This window comes from Scyliorhinus torazame, chromosome 2 (genome assembly GCF_047496885.1).
Source record: "Scyliorhinus torazame isolate Kashiwa2021f chromosome 2, sScyTor2.1, whole genome shotgun sequence".
Lineage (NCBI taxonomy): Eukaryota > Metazoa > Chordata > Chondrichthyes > Carcharhiniformes > Scyliorhinidae > Scyliorhinus > Scyliorhinus torazame.
The window spans coordinates 265,943,463-265,970,469 of NC_092708.1; the positions used below are offsets into that span (position 1 = coordinate 265,943,463).

Genomic DNA, 27,007 nt, shown 5'->3' on the forward strand with positions numbered 1-27,007 from the left:
GAAGATGCGAGTAGTGTGGGGGCCTGAGGGTGGTTTTTTTTTCCCTCGTGTGGGATGATTTTGTTGTAATTGTTTGCTATCACCCCTCCCCTCCCGATGGGTGGGTTCCACAGTGAGCCATTTGCTCAGACCAAGGAGAAGGTGGGGCGAAGGGTAGATAGGAGGGACCATCGGGCAGGAGCTGCCACACTGTTAGGTAATACTGGTGAATGGAAGTGAGGTAGGGGAGGTGGCCGCGGGGTTGGCCAAGTGGGGGAGGGAGAGGGGACATGATGTGGCAGTGTTGGGGCAGGAGAGGGGTCATAGATGGAGAAGGTGGCCATCTTAGATGCGCCCAATCTAGGGTGAAATTAAAGGGTACAGAATCGGAAGGCGAGGATGGTGGACAGTAGAGGGAAAAGGAGGCGCAAACCTCCGGTAAGGTTCATAATATGGAACATACGGAGGCTGAATGGGCTGGTGAAGAGGTCTCGGGTCTTTGCGCACTTGGAGCTTGAACACGGGGGTGGTCTTTCTGCAGGTGATGCACCTCCAAGTGAAGGATCAGGTTAGGTTGAGAGAGGGATGGGTGGGTCAGGTATTTAACTCGAGGTTTGATTCAAAGTCACGGTGGGTGGCCATCCTGCTGAGCAAAAGAACAGAGTTTGTAGGTGCCAAGGAAGTGCGGGGTCCAGGGGAGAGATATGTAATAGTGAGCGGGTGTTGGTACGGATGCATGTGGTGCTCGTGAATGTTTATGCGCCGGAAGACGTGAGGTTTGTGAAGGGGTTGCTGCGAACGATTCCAGACCTGAACACGCATCAGTTCATTATGGGTGACTTTAATTGTGTACCAGAGCCGAGAGTGGACAGGCAAAGCCCTAAGTCAATGGGAAGGTTGAGGATGGCGAACGAGCTGGGAGGGTTTATGTAAAGGATGGGAATGGTGGAATCATGGAGGTTTAGGAACCCGGGAAAGGGAGTACTCCTTCTTCTCACACGTGTACAACGTATACTCCAGAATTAATTTTTTTGTGGTGAGTTGAGCGGTGTTGATGAGGTGGTGGGGACGGATTGTGCAGGAATCGTGATGGCGGACCATGCGCCACACTGGTTGGAGGATAGACTTAGCTCAAGGCAGGAGCAGAGGCCAGGAGAGGTTAGACTCCGGGCTTCGAGCGGACAAGGGGCTCTGTGAGAAGGTACGGTCGGTGATCAGAGACTATGTGGAGTTGAATCAGAATGGGGAGGCATCGGCGGCTACATTTTGGAAGGCATTGAAGGCGGTGGTTCGGAGGGAGCTTATCTCATTCAAGGTGCACAGAGATGGGAGGAGGAGGGATGGTTGTTGGATGAGATAGTTGAGGTGGGCAAGAAAAGTTTGAGGGCCCCCACCAAGGAGGGGTTGGCAGAGAGAAAGAAGTTACAGAGGCAGTTCGATAGCCTGACGACAGGGAAGGCAGTGGGGCAGCTATGGAGGGCGAGGGGGTTGCAGTATGATTATGGAGAGAAAGCGGAGGCAGGCCGCGTCTAGGGAAATCCTGAGTACACGGACAGGGAAGGGGAGGTAGTGTCGGAGCCAGGGAAGATAAATGAGGCATTCAGGGAGTATTATGAGAAGTTGTATAGGGCCAATTCGAGTGGCGGGGAAGGGGACGTGAGGTGGTTTTTGGACGAGCTAGAAATCCAGCACCTGGATGAGGAGAGGAGGCAGGCGTTGGAGGAGCCACTAGGGCCGCGAGAGATGATGGATAGCATAAAAAGGATGAAGTCGGGGAAGGCCACGGGGCTGGCCGGCTAAGTACTATAAGGAGTTCGCGAAGGAGCTTGACCACATCTATTGGGATGTTTAGTGAGGCGCTGGAGAAGGGGGAGTTGCCAGAGACACTGACTCAGGCATTGGTCACACTAATTCTGAAGAAGGGGAAGGACCCACTAGAGTGTGGGTCATATAGGCCCAAATCACCGTTAAATACGCATGTGAAGGGGCAGCACGGTGGCGCAGTGGTTAGCATTGTTGCCTCACGGCACCGAGGTCCCAGTACTCTAAATTTAAAAACGAAAAGGTGATGCACAGAGTGCATATGAATCGGGTGAGGTGAGTGGGTTCTTCCAGGGGGTGGCAGACAAGCGTGAGAAGTGTAGGCGAGGGCTAGCAAATCACGCACATACGTTTTGGAGCGGGGTGGCTCTGTGGCTAGCACTGCTGCCTCAAGGTGCTGAGGACCCGGGTTCATTCCCAGTCTCTGGTCACGGTCCGTGTGGAGTTTGCACATTCTCCCCGCGTCTGCATGGGTCTCACCCCCACAACCCAAAGATGTGCAGGGTAGGTAGATTGGCCACACTAAATTGCCCATAATTAGAAAACAAATTAGGTACTCTAAATTTACTTTAAAAAAACATATGTTCTGGGGCTGTGAGAAGTTGGAGAGATACTGGGAGGGGGTGTTTGGGACGTTATCAAAGATTGTGGGGGCAGAGGCCAGGCCGGACCGTACGTTGGCGGTTTTTAGGGTGCTGGAAATGCCGGAGCTGTTGGAGGGGAAGAAGGCCGACGTTGTTGCCTTCGCCTCTCTAGTTGTTCGGCGAAGGATTCTGTTGGAATGTCGGTTAACAACACTGCCAGGGGAACATGTACTACTTTCTCCGGCTGGAGAAGAATAAGTTCAAATTGAGAGGATCAGTGGAGGGCTCTGAGACTGTTCATCACCATGTTTGAGGAATTATTTGTTTGGGGGGGGGGGGGGGGGGGGGTGAAAAGGGGGGGAAACTTGCACAAACTGTGAGATGTGGAGAATATTCTTTGATTTATTTGTGCCTTCGTGCTTTTGAATGTTTGGAATAAAATACAATTTTTTTTTTAAAAACAGATGCAGGGGGAATGAGATGAAGAACTTTTTTACGTGGCAATGTCCTCCAACCTGCTGCCCAGATGTGTGGTGAATGCAGAAACAATCAATTATTTCAAAAGGGCACATGTTTCACTAGAATTGTCAATAATCCATTCCAATTTAAAGTAACGTCAAGACAAATCACTGTACATGACCCAGTCCTGTTGAAAACAGCCTCAAACCATGAACGGAACTGGACCCAGAATAGACTCCTGCAAATAGCACTCGGTGGCCCGGGACATTCTTCCTATTAACAGTCATATCTTTGTGTGCTTTAAACACACATCTGCACAACTCAAGCTTCAATGAGAATACAAGCTCACACCAGAAGAACTAGCTGGATTCCAACAATACTAGTTTCTGAATATTCTAACTGCCTTGTAAATCTTTTTGATGGCAATTCCAGTGTGCAACTGACTACGCTAGTTTACTCCATAGTCTTAGGCTTTGCTGAAACAGCTCTTCTTACTCAGGGTGGCAGCACACATTCAAGGTGAACTAAAGAGGATCTGTGGGAATTCAGCTAGGGCTCCTGCCCTTGGCTGCTATCCAGCAAGTCAGAAAATGAGCAAATATGTGGATATCAAGTGAAGATATAATCTGGCTTTCTACAATTCACCACAATGGCAGATAAGCTGCCCTAAAGAATGGCCGCTTGGGTGAAGGCTGCTGTGTGCCTATGGAAGCTACTAACAACATGAGTCAGCAAAATCAGGAAAGAAAATAAAGAGGAGTCCTGTAGGTGGTCCAGTCTGAGGGAGAGTCCTGTAGGTCCAGTCAAAGGGCCATGGTGACGGCTCCGCAGCCATAAGCCCTGGGGAAGTATACGGGGAGCCCGCTGGTGGAGTCGACAGTCAGTGTGTGGTATCAGTTCAGGAGACATTTTAAGTTGGAGGGGATGTCGGTGTTGAAATGAAATGAAAATGAATGAAATGAAAATCGCTTATTGTCACAAGGAGGCTTCAAATGAAGTTACTGTGAAAAGCCCCTAGTCGCCACATTCCGGGAACATTCTCCCCGCGCCTGCGTGGGTCTCACCCCCACAACCCAAAGATGTGCAGGGTAGGTAGATTGGCCACACTAAATTGCCCATAATTAGAAAACAAATTGGGTACTCTAAATTTACTTTAAAAAAACATATGTTCTGGGGCTGTGAGAAGTTGGAGAGATACTGGGAGGGGGTGTTTGGGACGTTATCAAAGATTGTGGGGGCAGAGGCCAGGCCGGACCCTATGTTGGTGGTTTTTGGGGTGTTGGAAATGCCGGAGCTGTTGGAGGGGAAGAAGACCGACGTTGCTGCCTTCGCCTCTCTAGTTGTTCGGCGAAGGATTCTGTTGGAATGTCGGTCAACAACACTGCCAGGGGTGGCGATCCGGCTGGGGAACCTGTACTAAAGAGAACCTGGTATCCTGTTGATGCTACTGCGTGGGAAACACAGGTTCAAGTGGGGGGTGTTGGAGGGGTATTGGATGGATGTATGGGAAATGGAGGGAGGTGGGGCTCGAGAGAGTTAGAGACTTGTACTCGGAAGGGAGGTTTGCAGATCTGGATGAGATGCAGAAGAGGTTTGAGTTACTGAGGGATAGCACGTTTAGATATATGCAGTGCGTGACATTGCGCGAAAAGAGTTTCCCAGGTTGCCCAAGTACACTTCATTGGAGCAACTGCTGCTGCTCCCGGATTAGTGGGGGTTGGTAGGATTGGAGATATATACAGGTAGTTGGGGGAGCGGGGGTGGGGCGCAAATGGTGAGGATCAAGATCAAATGGCAGGATGAGTTGAGGGGGGGAAATAGGCTGGGGTCTGTAGGGCGAGGCGATGCAGAGGGTGAACTCAACCTCCTTCTGCGTGAGGATGAGCTTGATTCAGTTCAAGGTGGTGCATATGACTCAGGCGAGGATGAGTGGGTTCTTCCAGGGGTGGCCGATGAGTGTGAGAAGTGTGATTTGAGCCGGCGAACATGTGCACATGTTCTGAAGTTGCGAGAAGCTGGAGAGAGTGTTTGGGAGGCAGTGTTTGGGATACTATCTAAGATAGTAGGGGTGGAGGTTAGACCAGACCCAATGGTAGCAATTTTTGTGGTATCAGAAGTGCCGGAGCTTCTGGAGGGAAAAAGGGCCAATATTGGAGGCCTTCACCTCGCTCATTGCCAGGGGTGGTGGCGTGGGGTGGCGGCCTGGCTGTGCAACTTTCTCCAGTTGGAGGAGATTAAGTTTGAGTTGAGGGGGTCAACGGAGGGCTTTGAGATGCAGTAGGGATTTGGATTTGATTTGTCACATGTGCCGAGGTACAATGAAAAATATTGTTTTGACTTCCGGGTGCGGCGATGTCCAGCTAAGTCGCACGTTTCGGCAGCTCCCGGTGGAACGGACTTTTGGGCTCTTGATAGGAGCCCCAACGGCAATTTTAACGGCAAAAAACACTGTGCTGTAATCCAGAAGGGAATCCCCCCTGGACACGGATGGAAAAAAAGAGAGGAAAGTGGCCGGATTGCGGTGGATCCTCTAGAGCAGCGGCCAGAAAGCAGGCACAAAGCAAGATGGCATCGGAAGGTGGCTGTTTAATATGGGGCCCTGACCAACAAGAGTTCCTGCGGCGTTGCGTGGAAGAACTAAAAAAGGAGATGAAGAAGGAGCTGTTGGCCCCGATATTACAAGCGATTGAGGGGCTAAAGGAGGGGCTAAAGGAGGAGCAAAAGACCCAGGAACAGGAGCTTCGGGTCGTGAAGGCAAAGGCTGCTGAGAATGAGGACGACATACAGAGCCTGGTGGTGAAAACAGAGATGCACGAGGCACAACACAAAAGATGTGTGGAAAGGCTGGAGGTGCTGGAGAATAATGCGAGGAGGAAGAATTTAAGGATTCTTGGTCTTCCCGAAGGTGTAGAAGGGGCGGACGTCAAGGCATATGTGAGCACGATGCTGCACTCGTTAATGGGATCGGAGGCCCCGACGGGTCCGCTGGAGGTGGAGGGAGCCTATCGAGTTATGGCGCGAAGACCGAGGGCTGGAGAAATTCCTCGAGCAATCCTCCGATACAAGGACAGAGAGATGGTCCTCAGATGGGCCAAGAAAACTTGGAACAGTAGGTGGGAGAATGCGTTGATCCGCGTGTATCAAGATTGGAGTGCGGAGGTGGCGAGAAGTAGGGCAAGCTTTAATCGGGACAAGGCGGTGCTGCACAAAAGGAAGATTAAATTTGGAATGCTGCAACCGGCAAGACTGTGGGTCACACATCAAGGGAAGCACCACTACTTCGAACGGCAGATGAGGCGTGGACATTTATTGTCGAGGAGAAACTGGAGTGAGCGGGCCAGAAAAAGAACGTTTGGGACAAAGTGGGGGGGGGTTGAATATGTGGGATGAAGGGGGGGAAAAGATGACTTCCCAAGTTGTTAATCCTGCGACCCTGTAACTTTTCTCTTCCCCATGTCGTGGGGGAGGGAGGGGAGGATGAGGAGCTGGGGGCGCCGGCCATTGGGGGCGGGGCCAAAAGAAAGCGCGGGCTTTATTCCCGCGCTATGGTAATCACGGCGGGAACAGGGAAGCAGGAAGGAGGGGGCCTCGCACAGTGTGAGCCGAGGTCACGGGGGGAAGCCGAGGTCGGCCAGTTTGCTGACCTCTGGGGGCAACATGGGGGGTGCAATTACGCTAGTTTGGGATCTAGCGGGGGGGGTTAACCGGGTTGCTGCTGCTGGGGGAAAGGGGAGCTGGTATTGGGGGGGGGGGGTCGAGGCGGGGGGGCGCCACTTGGGGGAGATACGGCTACGTGGGAACCGGGTGAGGAGCTGCATTGAAAAAGGAGATGGCTAGTCGTCGGGGGGGGGGGGGGGGGGGGGAAGAGAGAGAGAGAGAGAGAGAGAGAGAGAGAGAGAGAGAGAGAGAGAGAGAGAGAGAGAGAGAGAGAGAGAGAGAGAGAGAGACAGAGAGACAGAGAGAAGAAGCCCCCAACCCGGTTGATCACGTGGAATGTGAGAGGGCTGAACGGGCCGATTAAGAGGGCACGGGTACTCGCACACCTAAAGAAACTTAAGGCAGATGTGGTTATGCTTCAGGAGACGCATCTGAAGCTGATAGACCAGGTCAGACTACGCAAAGGATGGGTGGGGCAGGTGTTTCATTCGGGGCTAGACGCAAAAAACAGGGGGGTGGCCATACTAGTGGGGAAGCGGGTAATGTTTGAGGCAATGACTATAGTGGCGGATAGTGGGGGCAGATACGTGATGGTGAGTGGCAAATTGCAAGGGGAGGCGGTGGTATTAGTGAATGTGTATGCCCCAAACTGGGATGATGCCAACTTTATGAGGCGTATGTTAGGACGAATCCCGGACCTAGAAGTGGGGAAGTTGGTAATGGGTGGAGATTTTAATACGGGGCTGGACAGATCGAGGTCCAGGACCGGAAGGAGGCCGGCTGCAGCTAGGGTGCTGAAGGATTTTATGGAGCAGATGGGAGGAGAAGACCCCTGGAGATTTAGTAGACCTAGGAGGAAGGAGTTTTCGTTTTTCTCCTATGTCCACAAAGTCTATTCACGAATAGATTTTTTTGTTTTGGGAAGGGCACTGATCCCAAAGGTGACGGGGACGGAGTACACGGCTATAGCCATTTCGGATCATGCTCCACATTGTGTGGACCTGGAGATAGGGGAAGAAAAACAACAGCGTCCACCCTGGAGAATGGACATGGGATTATTGGCAGATGAGGGGGTGTGTTTAAGGGTGAGGGGGTGTATTGAAAGGTACTTGGAACTCAATGATAATGGGGAGGTGCAGGTGGGAGTGGTCTGGGAGGCGCTGAAGGCAGTGGTTAGAGGGGAGTTGATATCAATTAGGGCACATAAAGGAAAGCAGGAGGGTAGGGAAAGGGAGCGGTTGTTGAAAGAACTTCTGAGGGTGGACAGACAATATGCGGAGGCACCGGAGGAGGGACTGTACAGGGAAAGGCAAAGGCTACATGTAGAATTTGACTTGTTGACTACGGGTAATGCAGAGGCACAATGGAGGAAGGCACAGGGTGTACAGTACGAATACGGGGAGAAGGCGAGCAGGTTGCTGGCCCACCAACTGAGGAAAAGGGGAGCAGCGAGGGAGATAGGGGGGGTGAGAGATGAGGAGTGAGAGATGAGGAGGGAGAGATGGAGCGGGGAGCGGAGAGAGTGAATGGAGTGTTCAAGGCATTTTACGAAAGATTATATGAAGCTCAGCCCCCGGAAGGGAAGGAGAGAATGATGTGCTTTCTGGATCAGCTGGAATTTCCTAAGGTGGACGAGCAGGAGAGGGTGGGACTGGGTACACAGATTGAGATGGAGGAAGTAGTGAAAGGGATTGGGAGCATGCAGGCGGGGAAGGCCCCGGGACCAGACGGATTCCCAGTTGAATTCTATAAGAAATATATGGACTTCCTGGCCCCGCTACTGATGAGAACCTTTAATGAGGCGAGGGAAAGGGGGCAGCTGCCCCCGACTATGTCAGAGGCAACGATATCGGTTCTCCTAAAGAATGAAAAAGACCCGCTGCAATGCGGGTCCTACAGGCCCATTTCCCTCCTGAATGTGGATGCTAAGATTCTGGCCAAGGTAATGGCAATGAGGATAGAGGATTGTGTCCCGAGGGTGGTCCATGAGGACCAAACTGGGTTTGTGAAGGGGAGACAGCTGAACACAAATATACGGAGGCTGCTAGGGTGATGATGCCCCCACCAGAGGGGGAAGCGGAGATAGTGGTGGCGATGGATGCCGAGAAAGCATTTGATAGAGTGGAGTGGGATTATTTGTGGGAGGTGCTGAGGAGATTTGGCTTTGGGGATGGGTATATCAGGTGGGTACAGTTGCTGTATAGGGCCCCGATGGCGAGCGTGGTCACGAATGGACGGGGGTCTGACTATTTTCGGCTCCATAGAGGGATGAGGCAGGGATGTCCTCTGTCCCCGTTATTGTTTGCACTGGCGATTGAACCCCTGGCCATAGCATTGAGGGGTTCCAGGAAGTGGAGGGGAGTACTTGGGGGGGGGGGGGGGGGGGGGGGGGGGGGAGAACACCGGGTATCTCTATATGCGGATGATTTGTTGCTATATGTGGCGGACCCGGCGGAGGGGATGCCAGAGATAATGTGAACATGGGGAAAAGTGAGTTGTTTGTGGTGCATCCAGGGGAGCAGAGCAGAGAGATAGAGGATTTACCGTTGAGGAAGGTAACAATGGACTTCCGGTACTTGGGGATCCAGATAGCCAAGAATTGGGGTACATTACATAGGCTTAATTTAACGCGGTTGGTGGAACAGATGGAGGAGGACTTTAAGAGATGGGACATGGTGTCCCTGTCATTGGCGGGTAGGGTGCAGGCGGTTAAAATGGTGGTCCTCCCGAGATTCCTTTTTGTGTTTCAGTGCCTCCCGGTGGTGATCACGAAGGCTTTTTTCAAAAGAATCGAGAAGAGTATTCTGAGTTTTGTGTGGGCTGGGAAGACCCCGAGAGTGAGGAGGGGATTCTTGCAGCGTAGTAGGGACAGAGGGGGGGCTGGCTCTACCGAGCCTAAGTGAGTACTACTGGGCCGCCAATGTTTCAATGGTGTGTAAGTGGATGGGAGAAGGGGAGGGAGCAGCGTGGAAGAGATTGGAGAGGGCGTCCTGCAGGGGGACTAGCCTACAAGCAATGGTGACGGCACCGTTGCCGTTCTCACCAAAGAAATACCAGCCCGGTGGTGGTGGCTACATTGAAAATTTGGGGGCAGTGGAGACGGCATAGGGGAAGGACGGGAGCTTCGGTGCGGTCCCCGATAAGAAACAATCATAGGTTCGTTCCGGGGAGAATAGATGGGGGATTTGGAGCATGGCAAAGAGCTGGGGTAGTACAACTGAGAGATCGGTTTGTAGATGGGACGTTTGCGAGTCTGGGAGCGCTGACGGAAAAATATGGGTTGCCCCAAGGGAATGTATTTCGGTATATGCAACTGAGGGCTTTTTGCGAGGCAACAGGTGAGGGAATTCCCGCAGCTCCCGACGCAGGAGGTGCAGGATAGAGTGATCTCAGAGACATGGGTGGGGGATGGTAAGGTGTCGGACATATACAGGGAAATGAGGGACGAGGGGGAGATCGTGGCAGGTGAGCTGAAAGGGAAATGGGAAGAAGAACTGGGGGGAGGAGATTGAAGAGGGGCTGTGGGCTAATGCCCTACATAGGGTAAACTCATTGTCCTCGTGTGCCAGGCTAAGCCTGATACAATTTAAGGTGTTACACAGGGCGCATATGACTGGAGCACGGCTTAGTAAATTTTTGGGGGTAGAGGATAGGTGTGCGAGATGCTCGAGAGGCCCAGCGAATCACACCCACATGTTCTGGTCATGCCCGGCACTACAGGGGTTCTGGGTGGGGGTGGCAAAGGTGCTTTCGAAGGTGGTGGGGGTCCGGGTCGAACCAAGCTGGGGGTTGGCTATATTTGGGGTTGCAGAAGAGCCGGGAGTGCAGGAGGCGAGAGAGGCTGACGTGTTGGCCTTTGCGTCCCTAGTAGCCCGGCGCAGGATATTGTTAATGTGGAAGGAAGCCAAACCCCCGGTTGTGGAGACCTGGATAAACGACATGGCAGGGTTTATAAAGTTAGAACGGATTAAGTTTGTGTTAAGGGGTTCGGCCCAGGGGTTCACCAGGCGGTGGCAACCGTTCGTCGACTACCTCACAGAAAGATAGGGGGAATGGAAAAGAAGTAGACAACAGCAGCAACCCGGGAGGGAGGAATCGGACAGACTCTCAGGGATGTTATTGTATATGTATAAGTATTTGTTATAAGTATTTTTGGAGAGTATTTATTCTGGACAAGGCAGTTGCCATTTAATTTTGTTTTTGTTCTGTTTATATATTATTTATTTATTTGTTTAAAACTGGCCACTGTTATTTATATTGCTTTATTGTTGTGTAAAAGAAACACTACGTATTGTTATGTTGGCCAAAAAATCTTGAATAAAATATATTTTTTTTAAAAAAGAAAAATATTGTTTTGCGTTCAGTCCAGACAGATCGTTCCATACATGAAAAAACATCGGATATACGCAAATACACAATGTAAATATATAGGCACAAGCATCGGGTGAAGCACATTGGAAATTTCTATGACTCTATGTGTGAAGAGATCAGTTCAGAACATAACAGAGTCATTCAGGAGACTGGTATCAGCGGGGAAGAAGCTATTTTTGTTGTTCATGGCGATGTTAGAGGAACTGTTCGTCGCGGGGGGGGGAGGTGGAATGATATACAAGGGGGGGGGAAGTTGTGCAAATTGATTTTGTGGAGTGTGTATTTTGTCTGTTGATGTTTTACACATGTTTGGAATAAGGTACATTTTTTTAAAAAGGAAAGAAAATAAGGTATAGGGCAGGAACTAAACATACAATATCACAGCAATGGAAAACTAGTAAAAAGGATGAGATGATAAAGAAATAGATCATGTATCACGCACCAATTTTTTCATCTTGCTTCTTTTTTCTGTTCTATCCTGTGCTGCTCCTCTTGTGCTAGCCGTTGCTGCTGTTCCTGTTGGTTCTTCAACATTTCCTCATAGAAGGACTTGGAGGGAGGGATGTTGTTTTTCACTAAGAAATGTCTGCACATGATCCGCCAAGACGAATATCATCACCTACCACAAGGAATACCATAACACATTACAAGGAACAACTCATCCCTCAGGAAGGGCATTTTGAAATGCCGAAGCTATTCTGAGAAATACAGCACTTAAAAAGGATCATGTCAAATTAAATCAAATGTATTAATGTCCACCGGATACCTCGTTGTACCCTATGCTGAGGTAGGTGATCTTGGGCATGATTGTAGCTCGGGGCTTTGGGTCTCAACTTACCACATTAAGAGGAAAAATAAACTAGCCGAGTTACTGGATCGCTTTTTTAGTGACGCCTGCTGGAAAGTGAAAATGCACAGTTGTTTGACAGAAAGAGGCTCAGCTGGAATGCCTTGTCCGTTTAAGTAGTCCACAGGACACACATGGAGCTTGTATGTAAATAATTTCTATTTGGATGAAGCAGGTCCTCATTCCTCCCAACTTGTACCTCCTCACTGCCAATGTGTCAATATATCAGCAAGTGCATGCTTTAGCTAGGTGATGACTGACAAAGAAGATAATTAGATGAGAAAATAACTTCAACATCCTTTTGTTTCAGCTTGTCTATGTTTTTTTGTATTTAAATATTTAAAGCAATGGTAGTCACACATTAGGAATTACGTGATTGGCAAGAAGAATGAGCTTGATTTTTTTTCTGCTGATTTATCATTAATGGCCTGGAAGCAGACTATTTGCCACCTTACCTTTTCCGTGTTAGCTGGGAAAGGGAAGTCTATAACTGGGGCATTCCACAATATAAGCAAAGCATGATCCAATAATTGTACAATATGCAAATTCCCACTGATTAATTTAACAGGTAAACCATGTGAACACAAACTGTTCACACATACGTGGCCTGCTTTCTTCACACCACCATGAAAAGTAGATTAGGGCCCCAGGCTCTACCACATATTGAAATATACTGGGAAACACCGCAAAATTACAAGTTCATCACCATACGATAGTGTGAGCCTTCCTGAAAAATGCATGTACAAATGTTGGGAAGGAAAAAATCAAACGGGAGCTGAGGGAATTTGAAATTCAAAATAGATAAATATGAAATAAAAAATCTAGCACCAGTAATGGTGACAATGAAAGTTCCAGAGTTGTCACAAAACCCCCTTTGGTTCACGAATGGTTCACTAATCTTCTTCTGGGTAATAAATCTGCTGTCCTCACCCAGTCTGACCTACACATGACACCAGATCCATAGCAAGCTGGTCAACTCTTAACTACTCTCTGAAATGGCCTAAGAAGACAACTCAGTTGTACCCAATATGTTACAAAAAAGTTGAAGAATAAAACTGGACAGATCACCCAGCATCAACCAAGGCACTGGAAATGGCAAAGGCACACACTGCCCAGTCAAACCTTACTAACATCTGGGGACTCATGCCAAAATTGGAAGAGATGTTCCACAAAATGCGCCCTTGCAAAATTCTGACAAAGTCAAACTCAGGCCAATTCCCAGACTACTCCATTGTCAGCCCTGGGTATGTCCTGTCCCATGAACAAAAGGGATTCAACAGAGATGGCAGCACAGTGGTATACAGTCAAAAGGAAGTGACCATAGGAGTCCTCTACATGGACTCCAGATTTCTTATGACATCAAGTCAAACAACGATCTCGCAACTAATGAATCAGTAAAACCACCAAGTTGAACGCACTTGGAAGAAGCACTAAGGGCACAGAATAGACCCGAGTGGGGACTTCAGTGCCAATCACCAAGAGTGGTGATAGCACCATGACTGGCCAAGCCTGAAGGACAAATCTGCTAGATTGGGCCTGCAGTAATGTGGCGAGAGAACCAACAAGAGGGGTAATCTTACTTTATTTTTAACTTTTAAAAAGAAAAAAATTTAGAGTACCCAATTCAATTTTTCAAATTAAGGGGCAATTTAAGCATGGCCAATCCACCTAGCCTGCACATCTTTTGGAATTGTGGGGGCGAAGCCCACACAAACACGGGGAGAATGTGCAAACTCCGCATGGACAGTGATCCAGAGCCCGGATTGAACCTGGGACCCTCGGTGCCATGAGGAGCAGGGCTAACCCACTGCGCCACTGTGCTGCCTGGGTAATCCTACTTGACCTTGCCCTCACCTGTTGCAGCTGCATCTATCCACGGAGCATTGGTTGAAGTGCTTGTGGAGAAAGACACTCCCATCTTCACATTGAGGATACAATCCACCATGCAGTGCAGTACTGTCACCATGCTAAATGGCATTGATTCAGAACAGATCTAGTAGCTCAAAACTAGGCAACCCATGAGGCACTGTGAACTATTAGCAGAAGTAGAAACATATTCAACCACAATATATAACCTCACGGCCCAACGTATTTCTCATTCTACAAGGGTTCAAAACACAGGAAAATTTGCCCCCCAAAACGACATCAGTAGCTCAGTCAAAAGTTAAGGCATGGGCAACAAATTCAAGAAAATTAACTCCCATCTTTACTTCATGGTTCCTCTGGTCCAGTTATGAAGAATTAAAATCGCAGGCGCAGGGAGTCATGGAGCAGGAAAACAATTTGCAGCTTCATTGGAGGATCAGCGAGTGTGAAAGATGAAAAAGATGAAAATCGCTTATTGGCACATGTAGGCTTCAAATGAAATTACTGTGAAAAGCCCCTAGTCGCCACATTCCGGCACCTGTTCGGGAGAGGCTGGTACGAGAGAATTGAACTGTGCTGCTGGCCTGCCTTGGTCTGCTTTAGAAGCCAGCCAATTAGCCCTGTGTGTAGGAGTGTTCCTTCAATCACAGATTCTGTCTTGTCTGTTACTGCTCCAGCTCCTTCAAATACAGGTTCCCCGTCACCTCCAATTTGAAAAGGGAAAGAGGCAAAAGGTAGGAAAAATATAGACCGGTTAGCTTGACCTCTGTGGTGGGGGAAGTTGTTGGAATCAATCATTAAGGAGGAGATGACAGAACATTTGAAAAGACAAAACTCAATCCACCATTGTGAGCATGGTTTTTATGAAGGATAAGCCATGCTTGACAAACTTGCTTGAGTTTTTTTGAGGACGTAACCATCAAGGTGAATAATGAGGAACCTATGGATGTGATATATCTAGACATCCAGAAAGCATTTGACAAAGTGCTGCATAAAATATTGAACCAGAAGGTGAGATTGCAGGGTGTTGAGGGATTGGCTGACTAATAGAAGCAGAGGGTCAGGTTAAATGGGTCCTTCTCTGGCTGGCGAACTGTAACTAGCGGGATGCCACAGGATTCAGTCCTCGAACCTCAACTGTTTACAATCTATATAAATGATCTGCAAGCAGGGACAGAGTAGAATGTAAGATAGCAAAATTTGCGGATGATACTAAAATAGGTGGGAAAGCAGGCAGTGCAGGCGATACAGATTTTACAGATGGATATAGATAGGCTAGGAGATTGCGCCAAAAATTTGGCAAATAAGAGTTTAATGTGGATAAGTGCGAGGTTATGCATTTTGGCCGAAAAAATAGTCAGGCAAATTATCTAAATGGAAAGCAGATTCAAAATGCGTCTGGGCAGAGGGATCTGGTTGTCTTTGTTCATGAATCGCAGAAAGTCTGTATGCAGGTACAAAATGTAATAAGAAAGGCAAATGAAATGTTAGGGTTTATTGCAAAAGGACTGGAGTATAAAAGTAGAGAAGTATTGTTGCAATCATAATAAGGTGTTAGTGAGACCACATCTGGAGTATTGTGTCCAGTTTGGTCTCCATATTTGTGGAAGGATGTGGTGGCAATGGAGAGAATTCAGAGGAAGTTCACCAGATTGATTCCGGGGATGGAAGGGTCTGACGTACGAGGAGAGAATTAAACAGTTTGGGCTTATACTCGCTGGGATTTAGATGGATGAGAGGGGGATCTGATTGAGGTATACAAAATACTAAAAGGGATTGATAAGTTAAAATGTGGACCAAATGTTCCCTCTTGTGGTGCAATCTAGAACAAGAGGTCACAGCATGGTAGCATTGTGGATAGCACAATTGCTTCACAGCTCCAGGGTCCCAGGTTCGATTCGTCTTGGGTCACTGTCTGCGGAGTCTGCACATCCGTCTCCGTGTGTGCGTGGGTTTCCTCCGGGTGCTCCGGTTTCCTCCCACAGTCCAAAGATGTGCAGGTTAGGTGGATTTGGCCATGATAAATTGCCCTTAGTGTCCAAAATTGTCCTTAGTGTTGGGTGGGGTCACTGGGTTATGGGGATAGGGTGGAGGTGTTGACCTTGGGTAGGGGTGCTCTTTCCAAGAGCTGGTGCAGACTCGATGGGCCAAATGGCCTCCTTCTGCACTGTAAATTCTATGATATAGGTTAAGAGGCGGTAGATTTAAAACTGATATGAGGAGGCACTACTTCTCACAGAGGGTGGTGAATTTGTGGAACTCGCTGCCCCATAGTGTGGTGGAGTCCAAATCATTAAATGGTTTCAAGAGGGAGATAGATATCTGAGAGATAGATATCTTTCTGATTTAAAAAACGGGTTAAAGGGATATAGGAACAGGTAGGGAGGTGGCTTTGAGATCAGGGAGAGATCAGCTATGATCTGACTGAATGGCAGAGCAGGCTCGAAGGGCTGAATTGCCCACTTCTGCTCCAAATTCCTATGTTCCTATTCTGCATTCTCTGGGACTGCGATGACCATTTTGATCGGACTTTCACTATCCTCCAGGACTGGGAGGAGATCTGATGGTGGAGAAAAGAAACAGAAAATAAAAATGGGGGAGATAGAAAGAGTTCAGCCAGGCGGAGGAGATTGGTGGTGGATGGGAATTGTCCGGGACTCTTTTCGAGAAAGAATCCGTTCTATCTCTCAACAACTTCTCCTTTAACTCATCTCACTTTCTCCAAATCAAAGGTGCAGCAATGCGTCCTAGCTACACTTGCCTTTTTTGGGGGTATGTGGAATATTCCTTGTTCCAGGCCTTTCTGGGCCCCCTCCCACAACTCCTTTACCGGTACATTAATGTCTATTTTCGGTGCCGCGTCATGCTCTTCGCCCGGACCTGGAAAAATTCATCAACTTCACTTCCATCACTTTCACCTGGTCCATCTCAGACACTTCCCTTCCTTGATCTTTCTGTCTCCATTTCCGGCAATAGTCTATCCACTAAAAGCCCACTGACTCCCACAGCTATCTGGACTACAGCTCTTCGCACCCTACACCCCTATAAGGACTCCATCCCTTTCTCTCAACTCCTTTGCCTCCGTCGCATTTGTTCCGATGATGCCACTTTCCAAAATGGTGCTTCGAAAATGTGTTCCTTCTTCCGCAACCGTGATTTCCCACCTACAGTTGTGGACAGGGCCCTCAACAGTGTGCTGTCTATCTCCCGCGCCACTACCCTGGCCCCCTCCACTCCCTCCGAGAACAAGGATAGAGTGCCCCTTGTTCTCACATTTCATCCCACCAGCCTCCGTATGCAAAGCATAATCCTCCGCCATTTTCGCCAACTCCAGCGTGATGCCACCACCAAACACATCGTCCCTTCACTCCCTTGGTCAGCATTCCGCAGAGACCATTCCCTTCGAGACAATCTAGTCCACTCCTCCACCATACTCAGTACCTCTCCCATCACCCATGGCACCTTCCCATGCAATCGCAGAAGGTGTAACACCTGCCCCCTTTACCTCTTCCATCCCTTAACATCCCAGGCCCAAAACACTCATTCCAGGTTAAGCAGCGTTTCACTTGCATATCTTCCAATTTGGTCTACTGTATTCACTGCTCCCAATGTGGTCTCCTCTATATCGGAGAGACCAAACGCAGACTGGGTGATCGCTTTGCTGAGCACCTTTGGTCTGTGCACATTCAGGACCCTGACCTTCCTGTTGCTTGTCATTTTAACAAAAGGCCCTGCTCCCATGCCCACATGTCTGTTCTTGGCCTGCTGCAATGTTCCAATGAAGACTCAATGCAAACTGGAGGAACATCATCTCATCTTCAGGTTAGGCACACTACATCCTTCCGGCCTGAACATCGAATTCAACAACTTCAGATGATCAGCTCTACCCCACCTCGACCCATTTGTTTTTCATCCAATTTCAGTTTAACTGTCTTTTACCATTTCTTTATTTAATATACATTTAATTCCTCCCCCCCCCCCCCCCTCCAATCTTATCCACCTTTCCTTCACTTTTCTCCTCTTTGCTTCCCCCTTTCCCCTCCCCCCCCACATCTACAGTTTCATCCTCTGATGTTAGTCTCCCTGCTGTATGACCTTTCACATCTTTTGTTCTCTCTAGGGACTGCCATTAGCACTCTTTCCCCTTGGTTTCTGTGGCCATTAGCACCCCGGTTTCCCTGGGTTTCTGTGTGGCTATGACTCATCTTTCATTCTCGCTCCACAGTATAAATATTTTCCACTTTCTCTGTCTGTTAGCTTTGACAAAGAGTCATCAGACTCGAAACATTAGCTCTTTTCTCTCCCTACAGATGCTGCCAGACCTGCTGAGATTTTCCAGCATTTTCTCTTTCATTTCAGATTCCAGCATCCAAAGTAATTTGCTTTTAACTAATGAGAGAAGACGGCTTTACAGGCATCCCTATCCTCAATGTTAGTTGGACCCAGCAGATCAGTAACAAAGACAAGCCTGAAGTATTTGCAATCATCTTCAGCCAGAAGTGCCAAGTGAATGATCCATCACAGCCTCCTCCTGAGGCCCCTAGCATCACAGCCAATTCAATTCACTCCAAGTGATATCAAGAAATGGTGAGTGTAGTGGCTACAAAAAAGGTCATCGGTCTCGACAGCATCCCAGCTCCAGTGAAGACTTGCTCTCCAGAACAAGCCAAGCTGCTCCAGTACCATTATAACGATGACATCTACCTGGCAAGGTGGAAAATTGCAAATATATGCAATGTCCACAAAAAAGAGGACAAATCCAGTCAGACCAGTTTCTTGCAACAGTTTCCTATATCCAATCATCGGTAAAGTGTTGGAAGGTGAATGTGGTATCAAGCCACACTTACTCAGCAATAACCTGCTAACCGAGGTTCAGTCAGAGCTTCACCAGGACCAGTGGGTTCCTTACCACATGCAGCCTTTATCCAAACATGGACAAATTGAAGTCAGCATACATCAGGGGAAAATTCTCAACTTGTTAGAATCATACCGAGCACAAAGCTGCGGTTGCTGATTAGGTCCCCATCCACCCAGCGCACAGTGGCAACAATGTGTACCATCTATAAAATTCAATGCAGAAACTCGCCAAGGCTCCTTTGGCAACACCTCCCTAACTCACAACCTCACCATGTAGTCTTAAGGGCAGAGGTTGCATGGAAAAACCACCAGATGCAAGTGCCCCTCCAGGTTACACATTATCCTAACTTGGAACTATATCTCTGTTACTGCAGTGTTGTTAAATCAAAATACTGGAATGCGCTCCCTAACAGCACTTTGGGTGTACCTACACTACGTGGATTGTAGCAGTCAGAGGCAGCAGCTCAATGCCATCTTCTCACAGGACTAGGGATTCTAATTAAGGAACGATAATAAATGTGGACCTTATCAGCAACACCTACATGCCATGAATGAATAAAAAAATTAAGTGGCCTGCTACTCCCTGCTTCCCGAATTTGACCTCTTTATGCCACTAAGGCCAAGGCAGCAGGAGGCTAACTTACCGCTGGAACTCTGTCAACGTTAACAGCAGATGCCTAAAAATCATAGAGAGGTGATCATAGAGGGTGGCAAATGGCCTTGGGCTAGCACTTCCTAAAAACAAAAATATGGATTCTCAAGTTTTAAAACACAAACGAAGACTATACTACTTAAAACTACATCTCTGAATAGTATTGAATCACCTATCACTGCTCCAGTTAACAGTACAAGGATAGTACGGCTGCTGACAAATTAGAGCGTGCTCACATTCAGCAAGTTACATGTTGCCACATCACTAGCCCTTGATGAACTCCTGCACAAGTTAAGCTGTTTTTGACGATGCAGTTCTTTGCAGTCCCAACGTGCTATACAATGGGGTAGCAGATTGAGGGTTTGCATCAATGGCAAGTTACCACTCTGTGTATATTGAAGCAAAACCCTTAGGCTCTCAAATAGGGCAATAATAATATCGTACAGGTGAGTGTTTAGACAGCTGGAATATAAACAGCAAACATTACAGCATGGTATTGGGTTCAAGTTACGTCAGACTCTTGACATTTCCTTACCTCTCCACAGTGATGTTTTGCTATTTTCGCCAGCTCTGCATGCAACTGGTTGCGTTTTTCGATCGGCAGGCCTTTAACTTTCTTCAGCGCAATTTTTGGAGGTCTGTGAGAATGACAATGGAAATCAGAATGTTGTGCAGCAAACTGGCCTCCAATTCAGCCAGCGGCACTGTATTTCACCAACTCACTGCCAAGCATGACAAAAGCACACATCAAAGGAATGTCTCCGCTACTGGGCTTATCATTTTATTACTATTTTTCTCACCAATTGCAGCACCTTGATTGAAGACTTTAATTGTTTACAGAAGTATGTTTGATGAGAGGGCACTTGACACTCTGCTGCTACAATGCTGAAGCAGCTAATCCTCATGTTCGAAATATCAGATACTGACAGCAGACTACAAAGAGCATCACGTTTGACCAAATCCATTTGTGACCAGACATCCACACATCCTTAAACTTCAGCAGGGGAGCCCCATAGAATTGTGCTCTCAGCACCCAAAGAACAGAGGTTGAGGATTAAGGGGGAATACACTAAAAAAACTTGCTGATCCATTAGGGGTTGGACTCAACAGGCAACACTATCAGAAAATGCAAAGTAAAAACCACATTAGTACAGTGAATATACAAATTTACAGCCTAGATTGCAAAGAAAAATATTAACAATGGAACAAAACACTGGCAGTAACCCTGATAGCCATTAAGATTAAAAGATATACGATGTTACAGTATTTGGGTCTATGACATTTAATCAAGACTCATACTCTTTGAGACATGAAGGCAGTAACCCATTCTGAATGTTGTTCAAATTACCCAAATGTTCTCACAACCATGGTTCAGTCCAACTTGCAAACACAAGCTTTGTGCTTTTTAATTAGGCAGGGATAAAATATGGGCGGAACCCAGTGGGACAAATAGGCAAAGTGGGAAGGAGAACGGGAGAGAGGTTTGGGGAGATGGGATAGAGAGCAACAGAGTACAATGAGAGAGAACTGGGCAGCAGCCAGCCTGCTGACCAACTGGGAAGGCTGCAATAAGCAGCAGTTATAGGAACAGAGGTAGGCCACTCTGTCCCTCGAGCCCACTTTACCATACAATTCAACCATGGCTGATTTGGTTAAATCAAGTTAACTGCCTTTGATGCATATCCCTCTGTATTCTTTTTTCTTAAACAAACAATTTTATTGAGGTATCTTTTTGGCATTGTAAACAGTTACAGCTAACAGAAATGTGCAAACATCAATATAAAACCATCAATATAAAACCACTACTTCAATCAAACCATACTGCACATGCCCGCTCCTCTCCCCTAGACACTACCCGCCTATTTAACCCTCCTACTCTACTCTAATCTCCCCCCACCCTCTTTCCCCCCCCCGGCGCGTGCTGACGTTCACTCTCCCGCGAAGAAGTCGATGAATGGTTGCCATCTTCGGGCGAACCCCAGTACAGATCCCCTCAAGGCGAACTTAATTTTTTCCATACCCAGAAAACTTGACATGTCCGAAATCCATCGTTCGCTCTTCGGGGGTTTTGAGTCCCTCCATGCCAGCAGTATTCGCCGCCGGGCTATTAGGGAAGCAAAGGCCAGAACATTGGCCTCTTTCTCCCCCTGGACTCCCGTGTCTTCCGAAACCCCGAAAATTGACACCTCTGGACTCATCACCACCCTTGTTTTCAGCACCTGGGACATGACCCCCGCAAATCCCCCCCAGAACCCCCTAAGCTTAGGACATGCCCAAAACATGTGAACATGGTTCGCTGGTCCTCCCGCGCATCTAGCGTACTTGTCCTCTACCCCAAAGAATTTGCTCATCCGAGCTACCGTCATGTGGGCCCGGTGAACGACCTTAAATTGAATCAGGCCGAGCCTGGCACATGTTGCTGTTGAATTTACCCGACTCAGAGCTTCCGCCCACAGCCCGTCCTCCATCTCCCCGCCAAACTCCTCCTCCCATTTGAGTTTCAGTTCCTCCGTCTGGGACTCTTCCCCCTTATTAGGGGCTGTTTAGCACAGGGCTAAATCGCTGGCTTTGAAAGCAGACCAAGGCAGGTCAGCAGCACGGTTCAATTCCCGTAACAGCCTCCCCGAACAGACGCCGGAATGTGGCGACTAGGGGCTTTTCACAGTAACTTCATCGAAGCCTACTTGTGACAATAAGCGACTTTCATTTCATTTCATTTCATGAGGACCTTGTAGATATCCGAGACTCTACCCTCTCCTCCTTCTCCTCTATTGGCGGGAGGTGGGCGGGACCTGTCTGCGTACAAAGTCCCGCATCTGTAAGTACCGAAAGTCATTCTCCCTTACCAGCCCAAATTTCTCCTCCAAGCCCCTCAAGCTCGCAAAGCTCCCCTCCAGGAGCATATCGCCCACCCTCCCCCAACGACGCACGTGCACGCACGCACGCACACACGCACACACACACCTCCTCCACTGGCCCCATATCCGCAGGGCCGCCCCCACTACCGGGTTGGTGGAGTACCTGGCCGGCGACAGCAGTAGGGGAGCCATGACCAGGGCTGCCAAACTGGTGCCCCTGCACGAAGCCGCCTCCACTCGCTCCCAGATAGACCCCGTACCCACCATCCACTTACTTATCATGGCTATGTTATCCGCCTAGTAGTAGTTGATCAGCCTCGGCAATGCCAGTCCCCCCTCGCTGCAACTCCTTTCAAGCATCGCCTTCTTCACCCGCGGGGATTTTCCCACCCATACAAAGTTAATGATGATTTTGCCAGTCCTTTTGAAGGAGGACCGTGGGATAAAGATCGGGAGGTACTGGAAGATGAACAGAAATCTAGGGAGGATTGTCATCTTTACAGTCTGCACCCTCCCTGCCAGTGACAGCAGGAGTGCATCCCATCTCCGAAACTCCCTCTTCATTTGTTCCACCACCCTAGTCAAATTTAACTTATGCAACCTGCCCCAGTCTCGTGCCACCTGTATCCCCAAGTACCGGAAACTTTCCCCAACGAGCCTAAATAGCAGCTCCTTCAGTCTATTCTCCTGGCCCCTTGCCTGCACCACAAACATCTCATTCTTGGCCATATTTAATTTGTACCCTGAAAACCGGCCGAACTTCCTCAATGTTTCCAGTATATTTTCCATCTCGGCCAGTGGGTCTGACACGTACAGGAGCAGGTCGTCCGCATACAGAGAGACCCTATGCTCCACCCTCCCCCCTAGTCATTCTCTTCCACCCCTTCGCAGCTCTCAACGCCATCGCCAACGGCTCTATGGCCAGCGTGAGCAACAACGGGGAGAGTGGGCACCCCTGTCTGGTCCCGCGGTGCAGTCTGAAATAATCTGACATTATCCTGTTCATCCTAACGCTAGCTTTTGGGGCCTGGTACAATAGTCTGACCCAATTAACCAATCCCTCTCCGAACCCAAACCGTCCAAGTACCTCCCACAAATTGCCCCACTCCACCCGGTCGAAGGCCTTCTCAGCGTGCATTGCCACCACTACCTCCACCTCCTTGCCCATCGGGGGCATCATGATCACATTAAGCAATCTTCTCAAGTTAGCTGTCAGCTGCCTGCCTTTCACAAACCCTGTCTGATCGTCCCCAATCACCTCCGGTACGCAGTCCTCCATTCTAATCACCAGGACCTTGGCCAGGAGCTTGGCATCCATATTGATCAGGGAGATTGGCCTGTATGACCCGCAGGATTCCGGGTCCTTGTCCCGCTTCAGTATCAGCGAGATGGTGGCTTGCGACATCATCGGTGGCAGGGTCCCTCTGTCCCCTGCCTCATTAGAAACCCTTGTCAGGACCGGTCCCACTATCTCCGAGAACTTCTTGTAAAACTCTATTGGGTATCCATCCGGTCCCGGGGCTTTCCCCGACTGCATGGCCTTTAGGCCCCCCAATACCTCCTCCACTCTAATCGGGGCCCCCAGCCCGTCCACTAGTCCCCTGCCTACTTTTGGGAAGGTTAGTCCATCCAGGAACCTTTTCATCTCCTCCGGCTCTTCCGGGGGTTCTGAAGTGTACAGCTTACTATAGAAGTCCCGAAATACCTTATTCAGTCCTGCCGGGTCCTCCACTCTGCTACCCTCCCCATCAACCACGCTACTTATTTCCCTGGCCGCCTCCCTCTTCCTGAGTTGCTGCGCAAGCAATCGGCTGGCCTTCTCCCCATGCTCATACACCACTCCCCTCGCCTTCCGAGTTCCACGGCCCTACTCGTGGATGGCACCCCCAGTTCCGCCTGCAATCTCCGTCTCTCCCTGAGTAGGTCCTCCCCCGGGGACCCCGCACGCTCCTCTTCTTTCCAGTGAATTTCCCTAACCAATCTGTCCATTTCTGCTCTGTCCGCCCCAACTCTGTTAGCCCGAATTGAGATCAGCTCCCCCCTCACGACTGCCTTCAGTGCCTCCCACAGGGTCGCTGCTGAAACCTCCCCCGTATCGTTCACCTGCAAGTAATTTTGCATACACTTCCGAAGTCTCTCACATATCCCCTCCTCCAACAACACTCCTACGTCTAACCTCCATTGCGGGTGTTGGCAATTCCCCCCCACCCCCCCCGATCTGCAGGTCCACCCAGTGCTGGGCATGGTCCGAGATAGTGATTGCCGAGTATTCCGTATTTTTTACCTCTCCTACACAATCCCTGCTCAAGATTAAAAAAAATCAATCCTAGAATATACTTGATGAACATGCGAATAAAACGAGTAGCCCCTTCCCATCGGCTGTCTGGCTCTCCATGGGTCCACAGCCCCCATTTGCTCCATGAACCCTTTCAGCTCCCTTGCTATTGCTGGGAGTCTGCCCGTTTTGGGACATGACCGGTCCAGCCCCGGGTCAAGGACCGTATTAAAGCCCCCCCCCATTATCAACTTACTGGAGTCTAGGTCCGGGATCTTCCCCAGCACTCTTTTGATAAAGTCAACGCCGTCCCAGTTCGGCGCATATATGTTCACCAGCATCACTCTTCTCCCCTCCAGCTTGCCCCTTACCATAAGGAATCTGCCCCCGCCGTCTGCGACTACGCCCTCCGCCTCAAATTGAACCCGTTTATTGATCATAATTGCTACGGCCCTGGACTTAGAATCCAAGTCCGAGTGGAAGACCTGGCTGATCCAGCCCTTCCTTAGCCTAGTCTGGTCAGACACTTTCAGATGTGTCTCCTGCAAGATAATTACGTCCGCCTTTAGAGCCCGCAAATGCGCGAACACACGTGCCCTTTTAACTGGCCCATTTAATCCCCTGACATTCCAGGTGATCAGCCTGGTTGGGGGGCACAACCCCACCCCCCTGCCGGTCAGCCATAACCTTTCTTGGGCCCGCCCCCGGCCCATGCGCCGTGCCATTCCTGGCTCGTCTCTTGGCTGCCTCCACCCCCGACCTCCTTTCCATTACCTACTTCAGATTCCCCCCCCCCCCCCCGCGTCAGCAAAATAACTCTTCTTCCTCCCCCCCCCCCCCCCCCCAGCAACATCCCCCGATAACCCCACCCCTGCCATTCACTGGCTGTATTCTCCACCCCCCCCCCCCCCCCCGACTAGCCAATCTGCTAGCCCGGTGACTCATCGCTCCGGCACCCCCTTGTCTCACTCCCATTGTTTCCCCAACCTCATCTCCCCACTCCCCGGCACACCATCCCCCACTCCGACCCACTGGAGCAGTCTCACTAAGATGGGAAAGATCAAACAAGATGGAAACATCAAACAGCACCATCAGGCTGCTCCAGGTACAATACAGTTCCAGCTGTGTACACAGAAAAGTGTTAACCCACGTCCCTTTCTGAGCACCAAAAAGAAATATATAACACCGCAATACAAGGAAAAAGACCATTCGAGAGGGGGGACCCTCCCCCCACATCCCCCACAGGCAAAAACTGCCCACAAAAAAATACACAAGGCACCTTTAAAGCAGTAAACAGTCGACCTGCAGTCCAGGCACAGTAAGCGCCCCTTCAACCAGTAATTCTCGGACCCTAGCTTGCGTCCGTGGGACCTTTTTTCGAGACCAGCCCCTGATCCCTCACAAAGTCCATCGCTTCTTCGGGCTCGGAGAAGTAGTGGTGTTGGCCCTGATGCGTAACCCAAAGGTGGGCCGGGAAGAGCAGACCAAACTTCACGTGCTTTTTAAATAACACCTCCTTAACTTGTTTAAAGGCTGCTCGACGCCTGGCCACCTCCTGGCTTAGGTCCTGGTAAATGCGAAGGACACTGTTATTCCACGTGCTGCTCTTAGCGCTCTTTGCCCGCTGCAGCACCCGCTCCTTCTCCACAAACCTGTGGAACCTAATCACCATCGGACGAGGGGGCCCCCCCCGGACACACCTGTCTCGCCTGTACTCTGTGTGCCCCCTCCAGCTCCGGCGGTTGCGGACAGACTTCAGCCCCCATCAGCTGCATCAACAGGTCCTCCACGAACGCTGTGGTATCAGCTCCCTCCACCCCCTCCGGGAGGCCGATGATCCTCAGATTTTGTCTGCGGGCTCTATTTTCCAGCTCCTCTACTCTGTCCAGCAGTCTCCTCTGAATCTCCTTCAACCCGTCGACTTCTAGCGCTGCAATCGTCTGTGCGTCCGCCTGCTCCTCCACCGCCTCCCCCAGCTCCTTAACTTTTTCGTCCTGGGCATCCAATCTCTGGTTCAATTAATCCACTGCCTTCTGAAGTGGGTCCAAGTTATCCCGCTTCAACGATTAAAAACTGCTTTTTATCACCTGCAGCACGTTTTCCAGCGCCTGCTGGATCGCCGGATCGAGGTCCGCAATCTTTGCTCCCAGGTCAGCTTCCCCTGCACCTTGCCTTTGTCCTTTCCTCTCCCGTTTGCGCTGCTTTCTGCTCTCCCGCAGTTCCATGCAATTCTGCCTGTTCCTCAGCACCTCCGTGGCCGTCTTTCCAGCGCTCCGCAGTCCCGCAAAACCGGGGAACCAGGTCCTCAAATCCCGGCGGAGTGAGAGCCCCCGAATGTGCGGCTCACTCACTCATTGCCGCCACCGGAAGTCCCCCTCTGTATTCTTAACAAAGAAAAATCTGCCTTTCTGTCCAGAAAAGTTCAATTGACCATCCAGTCTTTTAGGAAGCGAGTTCCAGATTTTCACTACTTTGTGAGAAAAGGTCCTCATACTAATTTTCTTCGCTCGGATTTAAACATTATGCCTCATTGTTTTGTAGTCTTCCATTTCCTACCCTAACAAATCCTTTTAGAATTTTAAGCACTTCAATTAGATCACCCATCAATCCTCGAATCTAAGCCAGGTTGTATTATTTGATTTGTGGATTAATTCTGGTGAATCTATGCCCCTCCAGGGCCAATTCACCAATTCAGCCTTCCAGAGACGTGATGCTCAAAACGAGAAACAGTATTCCAGATGGTGCTGATGGAAGGCAGCAGATGAAGAATTGTTAGAAATT

At 49.4% G+C, this 27,007-nt stretch overlaps 1 protein-coding gene across 1 annotated transcript in view; it reads right to left on the bottom strand.

Moving 5' to 3' along the window:
- Positions 1-27,007, bottom strand: part of LOC140398279 (eIF-2-alpha kinase GCN2-like) — a 257,905-nt gene that overhangs the window by 213,716 nt on the left and 17,182 nt on the right. The window contains 4 exon segments of the mRNA XM_072486762.1: positions 3,224-3,238; positions 11,331-11,441; positions 11,443-11,490; positions 19,629-19,731. Coding sequence (XP_072342863.1) covers positions 3,224-3,238; positions 11,331-11,441; positions 11,443-11,490; positions 19,629-19,731 — 277 coding nt within the window.